The following is a 26341-nucleotide window of genomic DNA, read 5'->3' on the forward strand; positions in this document are numbered from 1 at the left end:
GCCAAGTGATTACTACTTGTTCCTATCCATGGGAAATGCCCTTGTTGGTGTAAAGTTGAATTCAAAAGAGGCTTGTGAATAGTGGCTGCCCGAGTTCTTCGCAAATAAAGAGGGGGGCTTCTACGGGGGGGTATTATGAAGCTGCCGTCTAGATGAAAGCAGATTTTCGAACGAAACGGCGCATATTTGAACTAAATGCGATCACTGTAACATTTTTTATAAAGCATTGAATAAAGAGCAAACAAGAAAAACCGGTAACTTCGGCTGCACCGAAGCTAATATACATTTTCACAGGTGCATTTCTTTTAGTAACTATGTGTTCACTTTGTTTGTATGGAAGCTATATGCTTTAGTAATCCGATCTGAAAATTTTTTTGGGAGATTATATTATTATCTCAAGCAGTAATCCATGCAAAATGGCGTGAAGATACCACGACAAATGTGAAAGTTTTCCATACAAGAACTTGATTCCGATCGTTCAGTTTGTATGGCAGCTATATGTTATGGTGAGCCGATCTGAACAATTTCTCCTGATATTACATTATTTCTATGAACAATAACTTATACCAAATTTCGTGTAGATATATCGTCAAATGAGGAAGTTTCCCATGCATGCATTTGATTCCGATCATTCAGTTTGTATGGTAGCTATATGTTATATTGGGCCGATATCGGCAGTTCCGACGAATGAGCAGCTTCTTGAAGAGAAAATGACGTTTGCATATTTCAAAACGGTATCTTAAAAACTGAGGGACTAGTTCGTATATATACAGACGGACAGACAGACAGACGGTCATGGCTAAATCGACTCAGCTCAACATACTGATCATTTATTTATAAACTTTATAGGGTCTCCGACGCTTCCTTCTGGGTGTTACAAACTTCGTGGCAAACTTAATATACCCTGTTCAGGGTATAAAATCGGAGGAGAGATATTTGCCAACTTTATATATAACTGATCAAGATGACGTGTTGAATTCCGAGTGACTGTCTGTCTGTCCGATCTTAATGAAACTTGTTACACGTGTTGTTCGGCCAAAAAGTGAGGACGAGTTCGTGTATGGACATTATTGGACTACTGCCACACCCACAAAACGCAATAAATTTCCACCCTTTTAAAGGTTTAATGTTCATATCCAATAAATAGGTAAAGCTGAATTAACCAAATTCGCGTATGACAATTCCCTTTAGTAGCCCTACCGACAGTGCAAAGTGAATTCAGTTGGATAATGACCCCGCTTACTCCCCATATAATGGGTTTGTTAAAAACTACCAAATGCGCGATAAATCAAATAATGCGTCAGAGACATTAAATTTTACACTCAAGATTACACGAGAGTGTTTTATAGGAGTCGGTGTCAAAAATGGGCGAGGGGCGTGGCAGCGCCTATATTTAGGAGAAGAGCCATAACTCAGGACCTGTTCTACCGATAATGCCTTTGGTGTGTGCCAGTTACATATAGCTAATAAAAAATTTTTCTAACTTCCGACTGGCTTTATACCGGAAATATCGGATTATCTTAAGGTCAGTAGAGATACATTGCGTGGACAATTTTTCAATAACATTTTTGCTTATAAGATAGTCATCCAAATGAGTTTTTCAAAACTACACATTGCACCGTCAAATGCCCTGAATAATTATTCTTAAATATTTGTCGTTTTTTGTAGCAATAAACCATTGAATTGAAACACTGTACAATAGTTGCGTTGCTTACAATAAAGCCGAATGAAACGTTCTGCACCGAGCAGTGTGAAGCTCATCATTTAGTCGGTCATCGGCGATACGCGTGCGTAGTAAGACTATTTAGCAATTAGCGCGCAGCATGAGTAGCTCCGCGTATTATAACGGAGGACGATCATTAGTGCTTGAGTAAAGTCGCGTAATATGAATTCGTATGCCAATTAGAAGGCGTATTAGCGCATGCGCGTTGTGAAATAATGTGAATATCGGTAAAAAAAGAAGGTGAAAAGGTTGAAAGTAATAATTATTATATAATACAGCATAAGAAAAGGTGTTTATGTTCTGACAGCATAATATTTTAGTGCTTAAACTTTATTACCGCTATAACTACGTACATCGAGAACAAGTTTTATAAAATAATGAGTTTTACGTTACTACCGACTAACGCCTACCATGTACGCCCCATGTGCTCGCCGTTTCGTGTGCAGTTGTACATACTATTTGGCTTTGTGTTGGGCTTTCTGATGGCGCTAGGCACACTACTATTGTATAATCATTATCAAATGGAGAGCGTGCAACAGCGGCAACACACTACTGCCACCGAGTACTGGCAAACGGGTTATATGACGGCCTTGCAGGAGGTGGCCACCGAGGCCGATACGTTGCAACAACAGCTCAACGAGCGGGTGCGTGTGCTATGCATGGTGTTGACATCGCCCAACCAGCATGCGAGTCATGCGCAGCATGTGAAAGCCACTTGGGGCAAACGTTGCACGCGTTTGATATTTTTAAGCAGCGAGGAAGATGAGGAGCTGGGCGCTGTGGCGGTGGTGGAAGCTGAGGCGGACACCTATGATGATTTGTGGAATAAGACACGCGAGGGATTTCGCTATGTGTACGAACATTATTTTGACGACTATGACTGGTTCGTCAAGGCGGACGATGATACGTGAGTGAGTTTAAATTTGGAGTTATAGTATAGTATGTCAAAACCGAGCTTTGCATTACTCTGCCCTTAAGAATACTAGCGGTTGAAGTAATATTTTCAATTTTAATCACAAAAAATACGTTTACTCATTTGTTTTTAAGCAAAAAGGAAGAATTATTTTTTGGTGGGTGCATATTTTTAATAATATTGAGAGAACACTTTAAAATTTATACTTCAAATAATCCAAAATCTTAATTTCATCGACCAGAGTTTTACAGAGAACAAGCCCTCTAAGTATTGGCAAAAGTAACAAGAGAGGTAATTGACAGGATATACAAAATATCAAGGACTTGAGAAAAGTGATATTAAGATTTAAAAAAACAATTAGTTTAAAAAGAGTCCGCAGATGTTGAATTAAAAATTTCACCGAAATCCGTTTTTTCAAAACACCTAATAAGGTTGCAACATTTAAATAAAATTCCGAAGTTTGTTTACGAAGCGACATATTTAATGACAATTGTAGTCAAATCGTTGAACGCAGTTAGCTTAACACATAGGCTGCAGATAGTTAAATTTGTGCTTCTTAGTCAAGTTGTAATAAAGTCTCACCACAGTTGAAATTGAGAGTTGGTTGCCATTTAAGTATTTTCCTCGTTATAGTGGAGAGTCATGGTATGATTGTCAATTTAGCTGAAATTTTTTTCATAGAGTCTAAGTTGGAGTGACTATAATAGAAAACAACTAAGGAAGAACTAAGTTCGCGTGTAACCAAACTCTTGCAACTTGGAAGGAAAAAAGCCGGGGCAATACTTACATATATAAAAGTTGGCTAAACTTTACATTAAATTAGCAAACTTGCCGATATTCTTATGTTATGAGATATAAAGTTAACTGGATGTTCGAAAAATGTGCATTAAGTATATGGGGGCTAAAGGAAGTATTGATCCGATTAAGCCCATTCTTTAAACAAGGGTATATTTATATCAAAAAAACATTTTCCCAAATTTTAGTTGTATGAAAATCTCACTTATTGACCGATATTTTCGAGAAAAAGTCAGCTATAGGCACTGACCACAGTTCTGGCGTCCGGGTCCCTAAAAATTTATAGTATGATTTCGACAGTTTTTGGGTGTCGGGTGTTATAACTTGAGGTTAGGTTAGGTCGTAGGATTGAAGCGCTATAAATACATAGATATGCCTTTGACGTATATTAGTCCTTTGTGCTACCCATACACTCTTTAAAAGTTTGGGTTTTGGGCTCGTCACAAAATTATAAGACGATTAATGTCAATAAATGGAACTTCGCTAAGTTCGCCTAAGATGTTTCTACCGAAATATTTCAATTTAAATCTGGCAAACTGCACAATAGAAAGGAAAGTGACAAAGTGATTGCCTTCTTCTATACAGCTCTGGCAAAGAGCATCCGACAAAATATTTATTGATTGGCTTAGTTAAGAGCCAGCAATTCGACATCTTGCTTCTGTGCCGTAAGGACCTATCAGTCTCACAATTTCAGGTTGACGACCAGACCTTGCTAAGCTCCCTCGACGTCTAAGGTTCCAGTCCCAGAATGCAAGAATACATCGAAAAGCCGACTCGCTTCCAATCAGTTGAAATTGGGGAAAGGATACCAACTAGCAAGCTCATATGCTTTGCAGTTTTCGGTGATTTTCTGAGACCGGGCACCATACAAGTATAATATGGAATAAGCTTGATGCTATTTCTAATGAGGTCGTGCACTCTTTGCTTAGTTTTGTGCTTACAGTCAGTGAGCTCAAAGGCAGTATAGCCGCTCGACAATCGGAGTGAAAGCACATCTTTCTAAAGAAAGTACAGCTACCGCTACCTTGATAGCAGCCATCTCCGCTTAAAAGACGCTACAGTGGTCTGGTAGTCTTACACTAGACTTCATGGAGAGCTCTCGTCAAAAGCCTCCGTCATCTACTTTCCCTCTGAACCCCGCTTGATTTAACCATGTCCGTTTGTCTGTATATGTGTACAAGAACTAGTTCCTCAGTTTTTGAGATATCGATCTGAAATTTGTCCTTTTCCCCCCAAAAGTTGCTTGTTTGTCGGAACCGCCGATATCGCACGACTATAGCTGTAGAATACATGCCGACCGATAAAAATTCAGTTATTGTATGGAAAACTTTGTTATTTGATCAGAGCAGTTTAGCATATTGCTGCCATTTCAACCGACCGATCGAAATTAACATACAAATTTTTATAAAATAGCTATAGCAAGCGGTTTATATCAAACTGCGTTGTTGGAAAGCACTAGCAAATGGTTCTATCTTCACCAAATTTAGCATGAAATATTTTGCAAAAACTATACATAGACAAATATTCGAAGAAATTTTCGAGATCGGATAGTTTTATCGAAACTTCTTTATTTGTAAAGTGTATTTTCGCTCCGGTGCAACCGAAGCTAACTTGTTTCTTGTTTAAATGATATTTAGTAGATTTACCTGTGTCGAACACAAATTACTGTAAATATTATATAATATTTGATATACGATAACTGCTATCACTTTTTGATAAGAAAATTAAGTAACTTTCTTCACAATCCAATTTTATTACAGTTATATGGTCATGGAAAACTTGCGTTACATGCTATACGCATATTCGCCGGACATTCCAATCTATTTCGGCTATCAGCTGGTGCGCTATGGTGTGGTAAGTATATATCAATGTCTGTAGTAAACACCAATTAGTAAAAAAATGTGCATTTCCACGAAATGTATGAAAATGCATTATTACTACCATTTAAGTGTCTTTAATTAACTCATTCGACGTGCAAACTGCTGCTATGCATTGAATTTGGTTACACATGCGCATATTAACGAGACAATTATGTCCAAACAGAGCTGGCTAAACATTTGTATGCCTTAGGCAGATGCTTATCAAGTGTTCAAAATAGAATTTCAATAATAAATTTATGCAAACAAGCAATAAAATTGAATGCTTAATTGTCACACATGATTGATAGATAGTGAGCGCCCCAAAGATTTGGCGGCAAAAATGCAAAATGCTTTAAAGTTGAATTTCACAAACAATGTTGAAAACATGCGTAACATCAGCAATTCAGAACTTATCATATTTTTGGAAACAACTTCAGTGATTAACAGCAGCTTAAGTCATCACTGGATGTTTCTAAGTGTCGATATTACAAATATTTACAGACGCATTTGCTAAACTAGTTAGCAATAACAACAAAAAATTGTTAGTTTAAATATTTTTTAATCAAAACTACACATGTATATGTCTGTGTTAACGTTGTTATTTATGCTTATCTTAAATTGTTGCTACTAATCGTTTTTTATTCACACCACCTACTGCGAGAAGCTTAAACAAAATCCACTAAAACTTTGAATAGTTAGACATATGCATATGTGTAAGTGTATGCTTGTATCTGTGCTGAAAAAATTTAATAATTAATTTTAATCAGAAAAACCACGTTGAACTTGTCGACGAGTGTTTGGCAGCTGTCTTCATTTGTGAAGCCTCACTTCCTTCAGCGGTTGATAGGTATGTTCGCATGTAATTAATAATTCTTAGTGGGTTTTATTAATTTTTGCAGCTCTAAACAAATACAAATATTTAAAAGTTTTGTCATCGATTTAATAAGCAGTCTATATACCGTTGATTTTTATGGCAATTAATAAGTGACTTGTTAACACTGAGAAGTTGGCGAAAAGAATTAGCGGAATTAACGGTAATAGCAACAGGATTAACAAGTTCTTGAGATAAGTATACGCATCACTGTTTATTCAAGAGAAATTCAAAGAATGTATGACTATACAACAAAAATGTACAGGTATATTTCTTTCATTTTGTGAAGAGTCAGACCTTACCAGAACTCGTACCTTACTCGTGACTGTATTTTTGTACATTGTTCTTCAATTCTTTGTAAAATGAGCATCTTATATATGTACAGCTCGAGCTAAGCATTAGATATAATCTAATATCTGTACTGGTTGCCCCAGTTGAAATCAACCAGTTAAAATTCGTGCAGCAATTTGCAATTAATGCAAATTATTTGTTGCAATTAACGAACCTACTAGAAAAGCTCAACTTTTAAGAGCAGGAGCTGTAAGACAAACGAAAGTGTGAATTCAATTCACCTTAAAATCTATTTACACCCGTGGCCACGCAAACCTTACCATTCAAAATTTTCAAGTATTGTGCATATTTGACTACACTTTATAGCGGTGCTTTTTGCGGCATAGGCATTTGTTTATTTAGAAATAAGTTAATGACATGTTATTAATGAAAAATATTAAAAATTAAAAACAAAACACTTTCAGCTGTAGACAAAACAATTGAGAGATAGTGAGCTTTACAAAATGAGCTCGGAAGGTAAGACTCTGACATGCGATGAAAAAATTATATTTTTTAATTTAATTTCATAAACACTTTTTTTAATTGAAACACGAAGTTTAGTCGGTTTAAAAACAATAAAATCGGCCGCTTTTGTATAAGCAAAGAAAAGTTAATTTGTGTTTTACTCATTAAACGTGATAAATTAAAAACTATAATTATAATTAGATAATATAATTTAATTTGCTTCTGCCTACTAAAAATTTAACAAAAACCAAAATTGAAGAAAATCCTGAACAAAAAGGCCTAAACAAATTTGAGAAAGTATTGTGGTAAGGTTTGCGTGGCCACGAGTGTATAAATGTAAGTGTGTATGGTTTAAGGCCTATTTTCTTTAAATAATGGATGAAAGTTTTCGCCTGTTTTTTCTGTCTGGATAATTTTTGTCGCTGGTCTGTTATCTCAGCTTTTGTATAGCGAAAGTTTTTTTCTATTAAACCGATTTTTTCTGTTCAGTTCTTAAAAAGAATATTGTAGGTGAGCAGGTGTGTCCAAAAATGAATAAAACTTTTTGGAATAAAATAAAATGTAAATTATATTATCTTAAAGAGTTATTATTTATTTAATGCAACGTTTGGAATGGTCAGCCAGCGCATTCAAAGATTTTTTGTAAATTATTTTTTGTAATTATAGGAATGTTCCTTAGCACCTCGGTTGCGGCTGCTTGGATGGCTGGGATAACCTCACAAAATGATTCTGTTTTCATTGTTTTCAGTTTCGAAAATAGAAAATAGTCATATAGTGATAGATGATAGCATACATAGGGTCGTTGATGAACGAAATCCAAAAGTCTTTGGTCTTCATTTACCTTTCGTTTATCCAAATCTTCAGTTAAAATTCTCCGAATAGTGTTTACTATGAGTGATTGACTCTTCTCTAAATTGTCGAAGTAAAATTTCCAAAATTTCCATAGATACCAATAATTTCCAAAACTCAGCTCGATTACTTGATTGTGGTATACCTGGCCTTTCATCGTTATATAAATTCAAACGACCAACAGGTATAATTATCATCATAAACTTTTTCACGAATTCGATTGCCTCAACGAACTTTTTTATGTTTAATAGAAGAGTTTATATTTGTTCTTTATACAAATGCAGCAATTGGACACTTTTTCTTTTATTGAAATGGCTTAATTTAACCGCTGCCATCCGATTTTCTAAAGTTAGATGGATTTAAAAGAGGATGATGGTATTATTTTTAAACTGCAATACTTTTCAATAGAATCACTGTACATATATGTACATATAACATATTAATCTCACCTTTCCAACACTATATGGTACGACACAATATGATTGGTAGCATTGGCTATATACGACTGTAACGACATCTATTGACAAAATACGAAAAGACTTTTTCGACTTCCCAATATAATTTACACAATATTATTCAATCGTTACTTAAGCATATGTACAAACTGCTCTGTATTCTTTAGAGTAATTGCATAGCTAAATGGTGTGTTTTAACGCTGTGAGATTGGCACATTTGGCAGCTTTAATACAATCAAGATAACTTACTATCATTATTCTACCTTGGTTTTATTCCCTTAGATATAAGATCGCTTTTGGATATATTTGACCTCACAACTCTTAACACGAAAGTGATTTTTAAATCTTTACTTTAATTTTACATTAAAAAGCAGAAAACATGACACAAAATAACATATACATATATTTATTATGTCAGTTTCTTTTTGAAAAATAAAGATGCATCGAAGTAAACAAAGAGACATAAGTTGAAAACATACGTTATATCTCAATAAAATGCATATTCCAGGTTTTTCCTTAATAGTTTTCCAGCGGACAATCTCTCTTTTTAATGATCATCAATAATCTGCAATAATCGAACGGTTCTATCAATCTTAACACATTTCTTCCATCACTTTTAGATCATAGTAGAAATGCTCTCTCTGTTTCTCACTCTTATAATTAATCGAAAATGTTTTCAAATAATTGCGGATATAGCTTAACTTGATACTCATATATTCCCCTTGAATCTTTAAGTTTGTCAGCTTATTTTACAAAATTACTTCTTAATTTGGTGCCTTATAGTTATCTAAAAAATGTATATTTTATATAATTTTCCAAGCTTTACTTTTCGGAATAGTCATAACTGGATTTTTGATGAATTGCCTTATTTGAAGACCAACAAATAGTCCATCTTTTAATAATTTCATACCAAGCTTCGGAAATTTTCAATAAATGTAATTAAAACAATATTTTTCCACATAAAATACTTTGACAAATAGCTTTATCATTCCGAAATTAATCACTAAATTAAATTCGGTAGAGATCTTGAAAGTTGAAATTACGTGAAGCTTGTATGCATGAAAAAGAATGACTGAAAAATAAAATTTTATTACTAGTAAATCTACAAGAAACGCAAATATCATAAAAACAGGAGCACATTCAATGTTTTCATGAATGAAATTGTAATATGGACACTTAAAACCATCTAAATTTGCTAACTACACGTGTCCAGAGCAACAAAAAATTATAGTTTTTTGTAGAGCTGTATAATACAGTAAGTGTAATTCCAGAAATTTCAAACATAAAGAGGAAATTTCAGAAGCTTGTCTAATCATTATTTAAATAATCGAACAAATTAAACATTAATCAATCATTGTTTGAAAATTTTTTTGCCTTATCTATAAAAATGTTGAATGGAGACTGCTTTGTACAAATTTGCATTTTCTATCTTAACAATTTAAGCATAAGTTATATACAGTAGCGAGCAGAGTAACAGGTTTTCCTCTTGAACTTTTCTGTCACAAAATTGCCTCTGTCGAACTACATATTACCAATACTAACTTGTTTTTGCTTGTTAGTAATAAAAAAACATTAACCAAACATAATTTATACTGTCAGTTCACCGTTAGCTCCAATCACTATAGTGGTTCATTTACCTATTGCCTCATTCTAGCTTTTCGCTATAATATTTCCTAAGTGATAATCGTTACTTCTTGAGTGTACTGTTGTACTACATAATGGTATGGTAAGCAAACCAAGTTAGTAACACTTTAAAGGAAATGTCAGACACCCTATAAAGTGAATAAATTAGGTTATCAAAAATCCGCCTTTTTGTCTTTTGGATTTCGCGGCTATGTAAAAAGCGCCACAGAGCTCGTATATGGCAATACTATATAGTACATCTTTGAAAAGTCGTCACATAACCTACAAAATGACGCTATGCATAATTAGTTTGCATATTGCGTTAAAGTTAAAGACGTGTAAACATGGACTTCACTAACGCCGAAATTCGCGCTATTTTAGAGATTTCCTTCGTTAAAGGCAAATCCGCTAGGGAAACGTTCCATGAGATTAATGGTGTTTTGGGGGATGGTACTCTATCATTTCGAACTGCGGAGGAATAGTTTCGACGATTCAGAGCGGGTGAAAACGACATCATGGATAAGCCAGCCGGCGGAGACCTGTGACGACGATACCGAAGAAATCATGGAAAATATCGAGTTAGACCGGCATGTGGCATCTCGTGACATCGTCCAGAAAATGGAAGTTAGTCATCAAATCATTTTAAACCATCTGCAGAAGGCTGGATACACAACAAAGCTTGATGTTTGTGTGCCGCATGTTTTTGATATGCTACTGAAACGGAACGAACTCGACCCATTTTTGAAGCGGATGGTGATTAGCGATGAAAAATGGATCACATGCGACAATATCAAGCGAAAACGGTCTTGGTCGAAGGCCGGTGAATCGTCACAAACAGTGGCCAAGCCGGGATTGACGGCCGAGAAGGTTTTGCTGTGTGTTTGGTGGGACTGGAAGGGAATCATCCACTATGAGCTGCTCCCATATGGTCAGACGCTTAATTCTACCATCTGCTGCGAACAACCGGACCGCTTAAGGCAGGCGATCGACCAGAAACGTCTAGAATTGGCCAACAGGTAGGGTGTAGTGTTCCACGAGGACAACGCCAGACCACACACTTCTGACTCGTCAGAAGTTACGGGAGCTCGGATGAGAGGTTTTATCGTATCCACTATATAGCCCGGACATAGCGCCAAGTAATTACCACCTATGCCTGTCCATGGCGAACGCCCTTGTTGGTGTAAAGTTGAATTCAAAAGAGGCTTGTGAAAAGTGGCTGCCCGAGTTCTTCCCAAATAAGGAGGGGGTCTTCTACGAGGGTGGTATTATGAAATTGCCGTCTAGATGAAAACAGATTCTCGAACGAAACGGCGCATATTTGAGTTAAATCCGATCAGTGTAACACTTTTTATAAAGCATTGAAATAGTGCTTAATAAATGATTAGCGTGATGAACTGAGTCGATTTAGCCACGTCCGTCTGTCCGTACGTTTGTCAGAATATATGCGAACTTGTCCTTCAGCGTTTGATATATCGATCTGAAATTTTGAGCATGTCCTTTTCTCACAAAGAAGTTGCTCATTTGACGGAACGATATCAATACTGGACTGCTTGTTTATTCATAAAAATTGCAAAATTATTTCAAATATACTTGTATACTGTCGCCCAGTATAGATGCATCAAAAAATTGTTGCGTGTATTATTTGAGCAACATCGCCGTCACTTTTTAAGCAACAGTAAAAGCAATACTTGTTAAGCAAACAAAACGCTTGTAATTTAAGAAATCAACCGGCTTTTGTTTAGGAATAAGTAATGTCAGTTTCGGTCATTTAAAAAATAATAATCTAGGCAAAAATCACAAGAGGTAGTGCTACTAGAGCACTGTGGTGTTTAGAGTTAGTTACTTTTGCGATGTTATTAGAACTTTCGCACACCACTGTACATAACCACCTACTCGACTTGTTTTAGTCTTCGTCAATGTCTGACAATATTTAATTTATTGCTGTCTAGTACAAAAGATAACATAAAATATATATGTATGTAAGTATTAATCTCATGCTAATTACTTTGAAATTAAACGTTGGTATTTACTTACAAAAAAAGCAGAGGATAGTAAAGCATTGTAATGGTTGCCATGCAGTGCATTGTGATGATGTAAGAAATTTGCATATTCATAAAAAATTATGCAGCATATTGGAAGTAATTAGATATACATAGATACAAAATATAAATTCTTAAAAAAAATAACCGGAAAAATATTAAATTAACATATTTTCAGTTAAAGCTACAACAATCGTTACACCTCCAAATCCATTGTAGTACTACATAGTGTTCATGAAACTTGCAGTAAATCCATAAAATCGGTTTCATTTGTTTTAATAAAATTTCGAGAAACATATCATAGTTTCAAGAATACACGGCACATATTTTTTATCCGTTGATTACAACCGGAGTTGTGCTCAAACGTGATCAAAAGCTTGACAACCAAAAATTGTAATATTTTGTGGACTTGTTCCGCTTATTAACTGAGTTCATATTCGGCCCAAAAATCTTCCATCTAAAGGGCACAATCGAAATATTTTTTAAAGTTAATTTTCCTTTCGACTTAATTAGAATAATGTATTTTCAATTGTTCACCATAACTGTCATTAAACTTGGCGTAATGAAACCCGAACATAATACAGGCGCTTCACCAATAGATCTAATACACCAAATCAACAATTTTTACAGTCCTCGAAACACTTTTTGGGATGGCCTTCAGCTCATTTTGTGAATTTTGTTTTATCCCTTCGATGGACTGCAAACGGGTTCTTCGGGCGGCAATTTTAGATTGGGGAAGGAGAAAAAATCACGAATCAGTTGAATACAGTGGTTGATCGATGGTATTCATTGCGTTTTTGGTTTTAAATTCATAATCGTGGCTCGATGCGACGGTGTATTATCATTGCGTAAAACCCATCACTTGTTCTTCCACAATTTCTGCCATTTTCCACAAATTTTCTCACACATACGCCTCAATATGGCCGAATAGAACTTCTTTTTGACCATCTTTCCCTCCGGAACAATTCACGATCCACCAAACCACGAATACCGAAAAAAACAATGACCATCATCTTGATTTTTGAGCGGCTTTGGCGTGGTTTTTTTGGTTTCGGTTCATTTTTCCTTCCATTCCGATGATTGCTGGCTCGTTTGCATGTCAAACTCATAAACCCATGTTTCATCGGCAGTTATATTGCTCTCCATTAATGTGGGATCGGAATTCGCACGATCAAGCATTTCCAAAGAGACTTGTTTACGGTACTCTTTTTTAAGAAAATTCTGCTTTATCGGGGCGAGTCGAGCAAGAACGCTTTTCACACCCAAAATACCCATCAAAATTATTCGAGCGTACTCGCGAGAGACACTTGCCTGATGATTTTCGGGCATCATAAGCTTCACTTTTTTAATATTTTCATCAGTTGAAGAGGTCGAAGTTCGTCCAGAACGTGGCATGTCTTCAGCGATTTGCTATTTCTATGAGAACTGGTAATTATGGGCGTTTACTTTTTGCGTTTTTGAAATTTATTGCATTTATCATCCAATGTTGTATGCAATTAATAATGATTATAGCCATTATGCAGAAAAAAAGCCGCGGCTTTTAGAAATCACAAATCTTTTTAAATTGCATTATTTTTTCATCACTTGCGGTAACTAGTCAACAATATCAGAGAAGCTATTTAAAATTATGCATGGGTAAGCTGTAGCGCTATTTTTGTGCTCAAACGTAATTCTAGGTTCAATAGCGAAATAGCGGTATGTCGGTATGTCGATACCTTCACCGTTAGCGATGAGGTAAATATTTATTTACAATTTTGTTTGTGTATAATTTTTGCTATCGCGTTTGCCCACAATAATCTAAACCGCTAATTGAAACAAGAATAAATTTCGTTGAATAAAAGTAATTCAGAAAAGAAAACCAAACCGCATTTGGGACATTTTGCGGTTAGATGGAAGCATCACGTAAGTGGTTATCTTCAATTAATATGCATATTAAATGAATTAATAAATTTGGAGAAATTCACATATTGCATAATATCATTCATAATGAAGTAATAATTGAGAATTTTGGGAAATTTGGTACAACCTGTTGATGTGCCGTTTTTATTATGCCAAATTTGGTGACAGTAGTAGTCAAGATAATAAGAACACAAATTAGCAAATTCGGTTAAAATGACAGCTCTCTCTCATTTGATTTTTCTCGATGCAATGTAAATTTTTTTTGAAGATGGCGCTTAACTAAAGTAACTTAAGACCACAATTCGTTTAAAATATCCATTATAAAACTGAATGTACAGAAATCAGTTTGCTCGCGGTTTACTTCTTAGTATTTATAAACTTACTTGATAACTCAATCAATTGCATTGTCGTACGAACAGCCTGAACTAATGTAGTATACACTAAAGATCAAATTTGACCCGGACTGGTCCATTTAAACGACGCGCAAACCGAATCGTTACAATATATTAGGTACTAAATTAGTGAACGACACGCTGGCGATTTTTACCATGCAAAAATATGTATTAACAAATTTGCTTGACAACGGCTAAAGAACCCCTGACAATGTTGCGGAAGTACTTCGAGGAGCCTAGTTTATCGCGAGCACAAGCATTTGAATGGCACGAAGTGTTGAATAGAGATCGCAAAGTCACCGAAAACTTGCCGCATGCGAGTCGTCAATCCTCCTCTGTTGAAGACACTAACATCTTTAAAGGAAGGTGGATCTCGACAATTCTTATTGTTTGATTCTACATAGTTTGATTACTGTTTTTGGTATGAAGCGTATCTCAAACAAATAACTACCAAAAACACTCTAATTGACATATGGACAACAAACTTTATATAAACATTAAAAAGAGTTGTACCGATCGATTTTCATTGATAATCTCGCGATTAAGGTTGAAGTTGAATTTTATTTATCGGCTACATGAATGAAAAGTGCTTTTAGAAAGAGCAACATTTGCTTATCCAAATGAGGGCGAGTCGACGAAGTCATCAACGAAGTGTGTGGTCTGGCGTTGTCCTGGTGGAACACTACACCCTTCCTGTTGGCCAATTCTGGACGCTTCTGGTCGATCGCTTGCTTCAAGTGGTCCAGTTGTTCGCTGTAGATGATAGAATTAAGCGTCTAGCCATATGTGAGCAGCTCATAGTGGATGATTCCTTTTCAATTCCACCAAACACACAGCAAAACCTTCCTGGTCAATCCCGGCTTGGCCACTGCTTTAAAAATGGGTCGAGTTCGTTACGTTTCAGCAGATTGCAGGCGTTAGATAGATAGATAGATAAATATTATGAGGTAATGCACCGCGACCTAGGGTCTATTGTGCCCTCTACGATATCACATGTCTTCCCAGAGTCCCAGCAGCCTGAATAGCTCTAGGAGTTTGCCGGGCGCTACTGAGGTGATGTGATCCCTGCATATATAGATGGAATCCAGGGCCTTAAGCCTTTTTCCACAGATTGCTGTGCAATCCAGGATTAGGTGTGCTGGTGTTTCCTGTTCCAGGTCGCAGAACCGGCAGGTAGCACAGGAGACTATGCCCATGTTGGACAGGTGCTTCCTGAGCCTGCAGTGCCCTGTGTAAATTGCGACGAGGAGACGGAATTTGTCACGGGGGAGGTGAATGAGTTCCTTGAACCTGGAGAGACTGTAACCCCCTAGTAGCAGTTTGGCGTGGCGCATGCCTGATGACTGTTGCCAATGCCACTCTTTCTCCGTTCTTTCCTCCGTGCGGAGCAGCTCCTTAAAAGTGTGGGATCCTACCGCTAGGTATGGTTCTGGTCCCATCACCTTGGACGCTGCCGCAGCGCGGGCCAGTTCGTCGGCCTTCTCGTTTCCTTCTATTCCTTTGTGCCCTGGCACCCAAATTAGGTGCACCCGGTTGCACTATGCATTCCTCAACTAAAAGCGATTTGATCTCATACGATGAAATCGCTTTTAATGCCGCCTGGCTATCACTGAGAATAGCTATACGCTGGTTGCGATAGTTGCGGCTGAGGTTGACTTCAGCGCACTGACCTATGGCAAAAACTTCAGCCTGGAAGATACTAGGAAAGCAGCCCATTGGTATGGACAGCTTCGTACGCGGTCCCGCAATGCCTGCCCCAATACCCTCCGGTGTTTTTGAGCCATCCGTGTACCACTGAATGGTACGGTCTTCCAGCAGTCTTTCCAGCGTGGAATCGCTCCACTCCGTTTTGCTGATGAGAGTAACTTTGAAATTTCTTTTGAAGTTTATTTTCTTCGTTGTGCCGTCCTTTGGGAGGAGGACTAGCGGTGTGCTTTCCGCCAGTGCGTCCATCTGTCTGGAGGACATTAACTTTCCTCTACCGCAGCCTCCTGCTGACATTAGCAGCATGGTGTGGTTTGCTGCTTGTTTTATCACCTGATGCAGCGGTGTGAGCTCCAATATGACTTCCAGTGCCACAGTGGGGCATGTGCGCATTGCCCCCGAAGCACAGACACAGGCGAGTCTTTGCAGCTTTGATAGTCTCCGGATCACCGAAGGCTGAGCTGCTTTGGTGGCCCAAGCCACCGCCCCATAGGTGACAGTAGGTCTTACTATCATGGTATACAGCCATCTAATGATTCCTGGCTTACAGCCCCATGATCTGCCGGCCAGGCGTCTGCATACCATAAGTGCTCTGGTTGCTTTGGACAGCGTTAAGTCCAAATGCCTACTCCACCGTAGTGATGAGTCTAAAGTGAGGCCAAGGAATTTGACCTCTTTCGACATTTCCACCTCTGTGCCTCCTAATGTTAGGGACCTCAGGCCCGGAAGAGATCTCCGCCTAGTGAATGGGACTACGGTAGTTTTTGCTGGGTTGATGTTTAGCCCTACCGTGTTACACCATCCTTTCGCCAGGTTTAAGCCCCTTTGGACAATGTCACAGAGAGTGTTTTCAAATCTGCCTCTCGCCATTATGACGATGTCATCCGCGTACCCTTGACAGCGGATTCCATTGCTGGCGAGCAACTCGAGGAGTTCGTCTACTACCAAGCTCCATAGCAGAGGGGATAGTACTCCCCTCTGTGGGCAGCCCCTTGTGGTGCCAAGACGAATCTTGCTTTCCCCCACCGTTGTTTCCGCTACCCTAGTACGCAGAAGGGCTTCTATCCATCTGCATATTGGAGTGGTAACGTTCCTTCTCTCAAGTGCCTTGATCACGCTAGCGTGAGACGCATTGTCAAAGGCACCCTCAATGTCTAGGAAGGCGCAGATCGCAACCTCGCTGTTATCCAGCGAGTCCTGCAGCTCAGACATGAGTTGGTACAGAGCAGTGTTTGTGGATCTGCCCGCTCTGTACGCATGTTGCCCGGCATGTAGGGGTGCGTTCTTCAGCGCTTCCGATCGATTGTGGTTATCTATTACTTTCTCCATCCCCTTTAGCATGAAGGATGTGAGACTTATAGGCCGGAATGATTTGGCTAGCGAATAGTCTCTCCTTCCTACTTTGGGGATGAAGATTACTTTTGCAATTCTCCATGGTTCAGGGATATACGACATAGTCAGGCTGTCTCTCATCAGCCCCAGCAGGTGCGGCAGGAGAGTATCCATACCTTGCTGCAGGAGGGCCGGGAAGACGCCGTCCACTCCCGGTGACTATAGATTGAGAAGGAGGCCAGTGCCCATCGGACTGAGTCCGCAGTGAACAATATCTTTGCAGTCATCCAGTCTGAGCGGTTCGGCCTGCGTATGTCCGATGCTGGAGTTAGGTCGGCTTGAACCGTCTCCGGGAAGTGCGCCTGTAAGAGTGTTTCTGCCCTCTCCTCCGCGCTAGTCGTATAGGTCCCGTCCTGTCTCTTTAGGGATAATACTGTGTCCGTCTTACCTCTCGACAACGCCTTATGCAGTCGAGCTGCCTCCGGGGTCGAGGAGACGCTGTCACAGAATTTCCTGAAACTGTTTGTCTTGGCAAGCCTGATCTCCTTATTGTAAATTGTTAGGTGCCGTTTGTATTCTTCCCAGCTGCCTGTGCGCTTGGCTTTATTAAACAGCCTTCGCACCTTTTGTCTGAGAGCTGAGAGTTTACTAGACCACCAGGGGCACGTTTGTTTACTGGTGGTCGCTTTCAGTGGACAAGCACAATGATAGGCGTCCATAATGGACTGGTTTATTGCACTTAGTCTGCTCTCCAGTCCAATTGCGGAGAATCTACCATCTGCCTGCCTCACTCTGCTTATGCTTGAATATAGGGTTTCTTTGTAGACCCCCCAATTCGTGTTTCTAGGGTTGCGTGTCGGAGGTTTGTCCTCGACTTCTACCCTCAGAGCAAACCGAATGATCCTGTGATCTGACAATGAGGGCTCTTTTGACACCCGCCACTGTGAGATCAAGCCGTTCATGCCATCGTTGCTCAGGGTAATGTCCAGGACCTCCTTGCGAACCCTAGTTACAAAAGTGGGCTCGTAGCCTACATTCTCTATGTTTATATTATGACTAAATAAATCTATAAATTCTAGAAGTGACTCACCCCTCACGTTGCAGTCCGTACTACCCCATTCCGTGTGATGCGCATTGGCATCGCAACCCAGGGTCAGGGGAAGTTTGTTGATCCTGCAGTACTCCACGAGATTAAGTATCGTCTCCCCCGGGAAGTATGCGGATGAGAGGACGAAGTCCAAGCCTTCCTTGTCCTTCACCTGTACCGCCACCAGATCTTGCGTTAGAAATTCTGAAATACAGAAAAAGTCTATATCGGCTCTAACGACTACACAAGAGCGGGGTCTCTCGCTAGAGAGATCCCAGATTACCTTGCTTCCTTTCGTGTTGAGGCCTCTTACCTCTCCTTTGACCACCCAAGGCTCTTGAATCAAGAGGATGCCCAGGTTATCCGAAATGAACCTATTCACGATGACAGCCGAGGCTGCCGATGCGTGATGTAGGTTCACCTGAGCAACTTCTATGCCGTCGCTGGGGCTTATAATATGGGTTCGATGAGAGACAGGTCCTCGTCCCCGATCTCCTCATCAACCTGCATATCCAGCCCCTCCAGGAGCTCTTGGGTGGACGGCAGCTTGCCTTCTTGCTCCTTAGGGAGCTCATTGGTCATGTTTATATCCACGGCGGTGGTCACATCCATCTCGGCCGGGATGAGGTCGTTGGGGGACTCGTGCCGCTCCCCCGCAACCACCGCGGCAGTCGCCTCCTGCCCTGCTGAGCTGGCTGCGGATGAAGTCGGAGCTTTGGTCATCCCCGTCGCTGGTTCTTTCTCCGTCGTTGGCATTGCTTTGGGCCTCCATGGCCTCATTATCACCCTGCCGAAGCGGAAGTTTAGCTGGAATCCCTTCTGCCTAATATATTTATAGAATTCGTCATCTACCGTTATGTTGAGGTTCCACCCTGAACCTACAACACTGCTTGATACGACCTTCCACGCCGTGGTTCTCAAGCCCACGTTTTGGTTTTTGACTAAACCAAGCGCGAAGTCGTAATTTTCGTCCGCACTTCTAGGGAAGAATACCGCCATACTGTGCAGTTGTGGTATATCCTCGCCTCTCTTAACACACAGGGCCGGGCCGTTCCAACCCACTAGCCTTGGCGTGGTCTCCGTGAGCCAGGTGGCAGACTTCTCATCCTGGCAGTCTACCAGCAGCATACCGCCCTTGAAAAAGATGCCATTAAAGGCACCGGTGTACTCGTCACCCACGGACAATGCTTTCACCAAGCAGTTCTGGAGGGACGTCTGTTGTTCCGATCCTAGGGCCTCCGCCGGGTAGTTGCGGGGCAACACTGCCATCCGGATGCTCTTCACGGCTTCTGAGTACTTCCGGCTTACTACTCTCGTCGGCTGCTGGTTGGGGTTGGAGCCTTTTGCCCTGGCCTCCTGCGGTTTGTCCTCTCTAATTTTCTTGGACCTAGGTGGCTCCTGAGGAGTTATTTGGCCGCTTTTTCTTTTCTCCGTACGGTTAGGTGCCTCTTGGGGTGCCGGCCTAATTTCGCTTCGTCCCTCTGACAAAGCTGCTTTGGCTCGGCGCCACCTTTGATTCCTACGTCTTGTTGCAGACGAACCGCTGGCACCTGCGCGCTGTGCATTTTTAGGAGAGGGGTTGCTCCCCCTGCTCCTACTCAGAGCCTGCTTTTCAGCTGACTTCGGTGTCATGCCGTCCTGAAGGAATCTAAGGTACCACTTGAGAGTGGCCCCACTCATTCCCGCTCTTCGTGGGTCATCGTGACCTCCTGGGCGTCCTGGAGAAACTTCCGTTTAGCCCCCGGGCCACTTTTGCTAGCGGCGCTTGAGCAGCCGTGCGTTGTTGTTGTTGATGCTGCTGTTTCAGTTGTTGTCTTTGTTGCTGTTGTTAGGTTTTGTTTGTTTTTGTTGTTGTTTTCCATCTTTTTCTTACGACCGTTTGGCCCGTGGTGTGGGCCTCCCGGTCTATTCCTTTTGAAGGGGAAACTAAAAGGTCCGCCGCGCCAGAGCCCCTTGACGCGGTGAGCCACCGTTACTTCCCAAGGCGGCCCGGTGTTGGGAAGGCTCCGTTCGAATACAGCCAATTTACCTCCTGGCTGCAAATCATCCAATGGGCACGGGAGTCGCATAACACCCTGGATTAGGAGGTGGTAGCTCTTGGTCGCTGCACACATGCAGCCTCTGCCAGCCGCCAGGAGAGATGCTGTGTAGCATCGCCTCTGATGGCTGGGAGAAGCCATACTGTGTTGCAGTTTAAGCCCCTGCACCGCGACAAGGTGCCTACCATTCGCAGAGGTCGCAGGCGTTGATTCGAAAAAGGTTTTTTTGCACCCAAACATCAAGCTTTTTTGTGTATTCAGCCTTCTGCAGATGGTTTAAAATGGTTTGGTGACTAACACCCATCTTCTGGGCAATGTCACGAGATGCCACATGCAGGTCTAACTCGATGTTTTCCATGATTTGATCGGTATTCGTTTTTACAGGTCTTCCGCCGGCTGGCTTATCCATGGTGTCGTTTTCACTCGCTCTGAATCGTCGAAACCATTCCTATGTAGTTCGAAGTGATATAGTATCATCCCCCAAAACACCATTAATCTCACGGAACGTTTCTCTAGCGGATTTGCCTTTAACAAAGGAAAACTTTAAAATATAACTCCATGTTTACACGTCTATAACTTTAACGTAATATGCAAGCTAATCATTATTTTTTAGGTTGTGTCAAGACCTTTAAAAGATGTATAGTATTGCCAGATACGAGCTCTGTAGGACTTTATACATTGCCGCAAAATTCAAAAGACAAAAAGGCGGAAAGGACAACGTAATAATTCAAAGTGAACCCCAAAAAATACTGGCTTAAATTATCCTAGACGAGAGTTGTGTTTTGTGGACGAGTTTTAGCAAGCATCACCATTAACGACTTGTAAAAAAGACGTAAGAAGATTTTAGAAAAATACGTAAAGCGATTTATACAATAACGTACAACAATCGAAATATAATATTTGATATGTACTAGCCACAATTCGATTTGAATTTCTCAATTTAATAGAGGGAAAGGCGTTCATTTAAAAAATCCTTCTAGTTATTTTGCAGAGAGTAGGTCTGTTCAATCAGTTCGTAAAGTTCATGTCAGTTCAAATATATATCGTCACCTGAAATGCAAAATAACGTAACAACATTTTCTGTAATTTACAATGGCATGAATGAAACACGAAATAAAATGGAACATGAGTGAAAAAAAATTTTAATGTGGGTTAATATTGGTTTATATCTGAGTGCAGAATCTGAAAATGTTGAACATATGTAATATTATGTATGTAATTTGAAGTAGTGAAGCGTAATCAATAGGACACTCAATTTAGAATTTTTTGATGATACGTTATTTTGCATTTCAGGTGATGATATGTACATACTAAAAAAAGAGCCTATGCGATTACTGGCAATCCGATAAGTAGGTTGTAATTACTAATCTGACGCAAATTCAGAAATATACAAATATTTTGCGACCACAAAGTCAAGACTGGTATTGCACCGAATAAATTTGAAAAAATTAAAAAATATATTTTTCTTTGTGTTCACTCTTTATTATAGCATATCAGCCAGTACCAAATCGCATCTCTGATCTCACTAACAAATCTGTTTATAAACTTCACTGGTGTTTTTTGCATCAAGACATTAATCACATTCAATTATTAGTCGCGAGAAGTCAAGGCGTAAAAATGTAATTAAATTCAGCGCTGAAGCTGCGATATGCTTAAACTCGTATGTTGAGGTGTTTAAAAGTATCCATAGATATAAATATGTATGATATTGCTATTAAGTCGCTGAAATTTTTTTTAGTATTTTTCATCGAAAAGTTGCTTCAATATTAACTCTGCGGTTATTTGAAACCCACGCACCAATTAGCTAAACATAACCTCTGATAGCTGGGTTGGGCATTGAATGGTGTATGAAAATTAAGTCCTCAAAGAAAATCATACAAAATGATTATGCTTAATATTCATAAATATGATGTTAATTTATTTTCAAAATTTTAATAATTTATTTTTCTGGCTATCAAACTTAGCCTCACATATTTGAATCTGTGACCATAAGATATACATTAGGGTGTTTTTTTATTAATTTATTTATTTTTTTCAGTCCCGTCACGAAATTTCCTTGGAAATACCCATAGAAAATACACTACAATTCTGATTTTTTATTTCGATTTTGACCTCGATACTTTTTAGTAGCAAATAAAATTTTCTACAAGTTTGGGATGTACATTTTTTCTATAGCTCTTGTCATTTACGAGATACTTGTATATACAAAAAAATGCGAATTTCATGAAAAAATCAAGTTTAAAGCCCCGTACTACCTCGCCGGTGTGAGATACGACTTTGTTGCAATGGGCACTTTTGTAGAGTGAACAATTCTGAGAAATATGCGTCTAAAGTCAAAGCGATGCCATAAAATACCTCTGATCTGTAGGAATTTAAAGATAAAAAATCACGATTGTAGTGTATTTTCTGTGGAAAATTTGTACATGCCTTGGTCCAGTTCTTAATCTTAATATTAAGGGCTAAAATTTTCAGGGAATTTTTTTTAGGGTATATCCAAGGAAATTTCGTGACGGGACTGAAAAAAATTAAATAGTTCAAAAAACACCCTACTACCCTAATATACACATATGTATTTTAGTTGATCAAGCTCAACACGGAAAGTGTCATTGATTTGAAATTTACATCTGTTCAAAAAACGTGTTTACTTTTTTAGTTTTTGCCAAAGGTTCTAATAGGCGTAACCAAACGCAGGTGATGTTTTTTTCATTAACGTTTTCGTTTAATTAAATCACACATATTAACATATTAAAACATAAGCACTTACGACGAAGCGACTGATATTTTGTTGCTTAGGTTTGAAATATGAATTAATTATGAAATTGACTAATGGAAATTTTGAAGATTATACTTCAAGAATTTAATTTTATTTTATTTTGGAATAAATATATATACATCATCGTTGTCTTAGTCGATATTTTTGCCTGATTAGGGAGATAAAACTTTTTGTAAATTATTTGAATTTGCTTTTCTTTCGGCTAATTACTTATAAATTGAATATATCAATATTTATGAACTTTCAAGTTTTTGTTTCATTAAAATTTTATTTTGAATCATTTATGTGTTTAAATAATAGTATCTCCGAGTGCTACAAATTTAATTTCTAAACTACATACTATAACACCTTCGACCTTCTCAAGCGCCATCGGCTCGCTCTACGGGCTCTTGAAAAGTTCCAAGAAGATCTGACGTTTTCGAGCCAAATTTTGTTCAGCGATGAGACCTATTTCTAGCTCAATGGGTTTGTAAACAAGCAAAATTGCCACATTTGGGACAAACTCCGGTTTGGTGTGGTTTGTGGGCCAGTGTAATCATCGGTACATATTTCTTCAAAAATGATGCCAATGAGAATGTAACCATCTATTTGATATCTGAAATTGGAGCTGGTGATCTCGGTGACATTTGCTTTCAATAAGACGGCACCACTTCCCACTCATCCCATCGATTAATGGGTTTATTGAGAGAACAGTTCGAAGAGCCGGTAATTTCACGTTTTGGTCCGGTTGATTGAAGGGTAAAATCTAAAGTCTATCCGGACAATCACGCTTCGATTCAGGCCGAAATGCTCGAACGACTCATCGAAAATGGGATTCAATGGATGGACCATCTGGAAAACAAGATTGACTGTGGCATTCAATGAAATTGTCGTAATATTATATATGAGTACTGATATTAAAAAAAAGGAGGATGGAGTCATGTGTAGAAGTTCACGCAAGTGAGGAAAGTGCTCTGATCGCCGTTCACTTGGGAGTGGCCAGAAACGATTCTTTTACACATGGCTCAAGCAGCTCACTACTTCCGGTCTTTGACCAAGTATCCTCTGGGTAGCTTAAGAACATCCGTTTGAAGGCGAGCTAAAGTGAGAAGGCGAAACATCCCCTGCATAGGGTTGTGCGCTGGGTTTGGGACCCGCCACGTAAAAAAAAACTCCAATAAAAAACCAACAACAGCCTCGGATAAGAGACCCCCCTTTTGATGACAAAAAGGAATATCCAATTGGCGCCACGTAGCAAAAAAAAGAAACGTTTGGCGCTCTGTTGTTAACTCGGCTATAATCGCGTAAGCGGTGTCTACGCCAATTAAGAAGAAGAAGATATTTAAAATCCAACGAAGGATTGCTCTTGCCAACATGTGCTACTTCGGACTGTGTAGGCAATTGAAAAGTAAAGTCCTCTCTCGACGAACAAAAGTCAAACTCTATAAGTCGCTCATAATTCCCGTCCTGCTATATGGAGCAGAGGCCTGGACGATGACAACAACTGATGAGTCGACGTTGCGAGTTTTCGAGAGAAAAGTTCTGCGACAGATTTATGGTCCTTTGCGCGTTGGCCACGGCGAATATCGTATTCGGTGGAACGATGAGCTGTATGAGATATATGACGACATTGACATAGTTCAACGAATTAAAAGACAGCGGCTACGCTGGCTAGGTCATGTTGTTCGAATGGACGAAAGCACTCCAGCTCTGAAAGTATTCGACGCTGTACCCGCCGGGGGAAGCAGAGGAAGAGGAAGACCTCCACTCCGTTGGAAGGACCAAGTGGAGAAAGACCTGGCTTCGCTTGGAATATCCAATTGGCGCCACGTAGCGAAAAGAAGAAAGGACTGGCGAGCTGTTGTTAACTCGGCTATAATCGTGTAAGCGGTGTCTACGCCAATAAGGAAGAAGAAGATATTTAAAATGCATTAGAGGAAAAAGTAATCACACGGTTTATACATCTTCATGTCTACATATATAATGTGATGGTTAATGAATGTCGTTACTATTTCTGGCTTAAGGTTCCCTTTTTTTATATAGACTGAACTTCAATCATAGTGAAATATAACCCTAAAACCAGGGGAATGTATTGAGAGTTTATCCCAATTACAGTAAGTAATATTTATCGTTCCACAAATAACTGGCAAATCAGTGGCACAGTCACAAAGTTTGTGGGAACACATTTTTATTTATCTCATATCATGTTATTCACTAATACAACTGAAAGACTCTTAACAGAGGCCGTCGGTGAGCGAAAGAGAGCGCAATGAGAACTTCTCAGTTCATATTGATCAATGAATTCCAGCGTTAAAGTAGTAGTACGACGTAAATCGTCCGAAAATGTTGAATGAAAATTTTTGTTGGTATGCTTATACTGGTGTAGATATGTATATATATAGCTAACATTTTCCAAGCCTAAAAACTAAGTAAATAACAACAATTTATTATTATTTCCCATTTCATTTCCAGCCCTATATGTCCGGTGGCGCCGCCTATGTGCTCAGCAAAGAAGCACTGCGACGCTTCACGACTATGGCTTATCACAACTCCACGCTCTGCCCGCGTGCACAGAAATTTGGCATTGAGGACTTTTATATGGGTGTTTGCTTGCAAAATATAGGCGTACATCTCGCCGATGCACGATTCGCATTGAGCGTCGACGATAAACCGAAATTCATTCCGCTTGATTTGCAAACCTACATGGCCACAGACAACACAACGGAGATCTCCGAATGGCTGCTTACCATGACGCCGCACCCAGTTGAGCGTGTAAGTTACTCATGAAGTTACGCAATGCAATAATACAATAAAAGCGGCTTCAAATAATTAATTGCATTTTAGGGCTTGCATTGTTGTTCGAACTACTCGATTGCCTTCCACTATACCAGTCCCTGGGCCATGTATATGTATGAGTACTTCATTTATCATTTTCGTGCCTTTGGTTTACAACAACATCAGGTGAGCATGCTACCGGTCAATTTGTCGCTGGAGGAAGTGAAGCGCTTGTTTCCCAGCAATTACACCGCCGAGGAGGGACCGTTAGTAGACTTAGCCACACAAGGTCTACCAGATAATTTTTAGTTGTATCTCCTAAATTGTGATATTATTCAAAGTGTGTATGAGGTTGATGCTGAGCTCCTATCAATTATTTATTAAGTGAATATATGTATTTATTAAGATTTAAAGTTGTTATAAACATATATACAAAGCG

At 39.3% G+C, this 26341-nt stretch overlaps 1 protein-coding gene across 1 annotated transcript; it reads left to right on the top strand.

The window, feature by feature from the left end:
* The first annotated feature begins 1782 nt into the window (after positions 1-1782).
* On the top strand, positions 1783-26341 carry LOC120768393 (glycoprotein-N-acetylgalactosamine 3-beta-galactosyltransferase 1-like). The gene is made up of 4 exons (XM_040095065.1): positions 1783-2630; positions 5192-5285; positions 25600-25899; positions 25972-26341. The coding sequence occupies exons 1-4, from the start codon at positions 2101-2103 to the stop codon at positions 26209-26211; spliced, it is 1164 nt and encodes a 387-aa protein (XP_039950999.1). The 5' UTR covers positions 1783-2100; the 3' UTR covers positions 26212-26341.

Source organism: Bactrocera tryoni, chromosome 2 (assembly GCF_016617805.1).
Source record: "Bactrocera tryoni isolate S06 chromosome 2, CSIRO_BtryS06_freeze2, whole genome shotgun sequence".
Classification (NCBI taxonomy): domain Eukaryota; kingdom Metazoa; phylum Arthropoda; class Insecta; order Diptera; family Tephritidae; genus Bactrocera; species Bactrocera tryoni.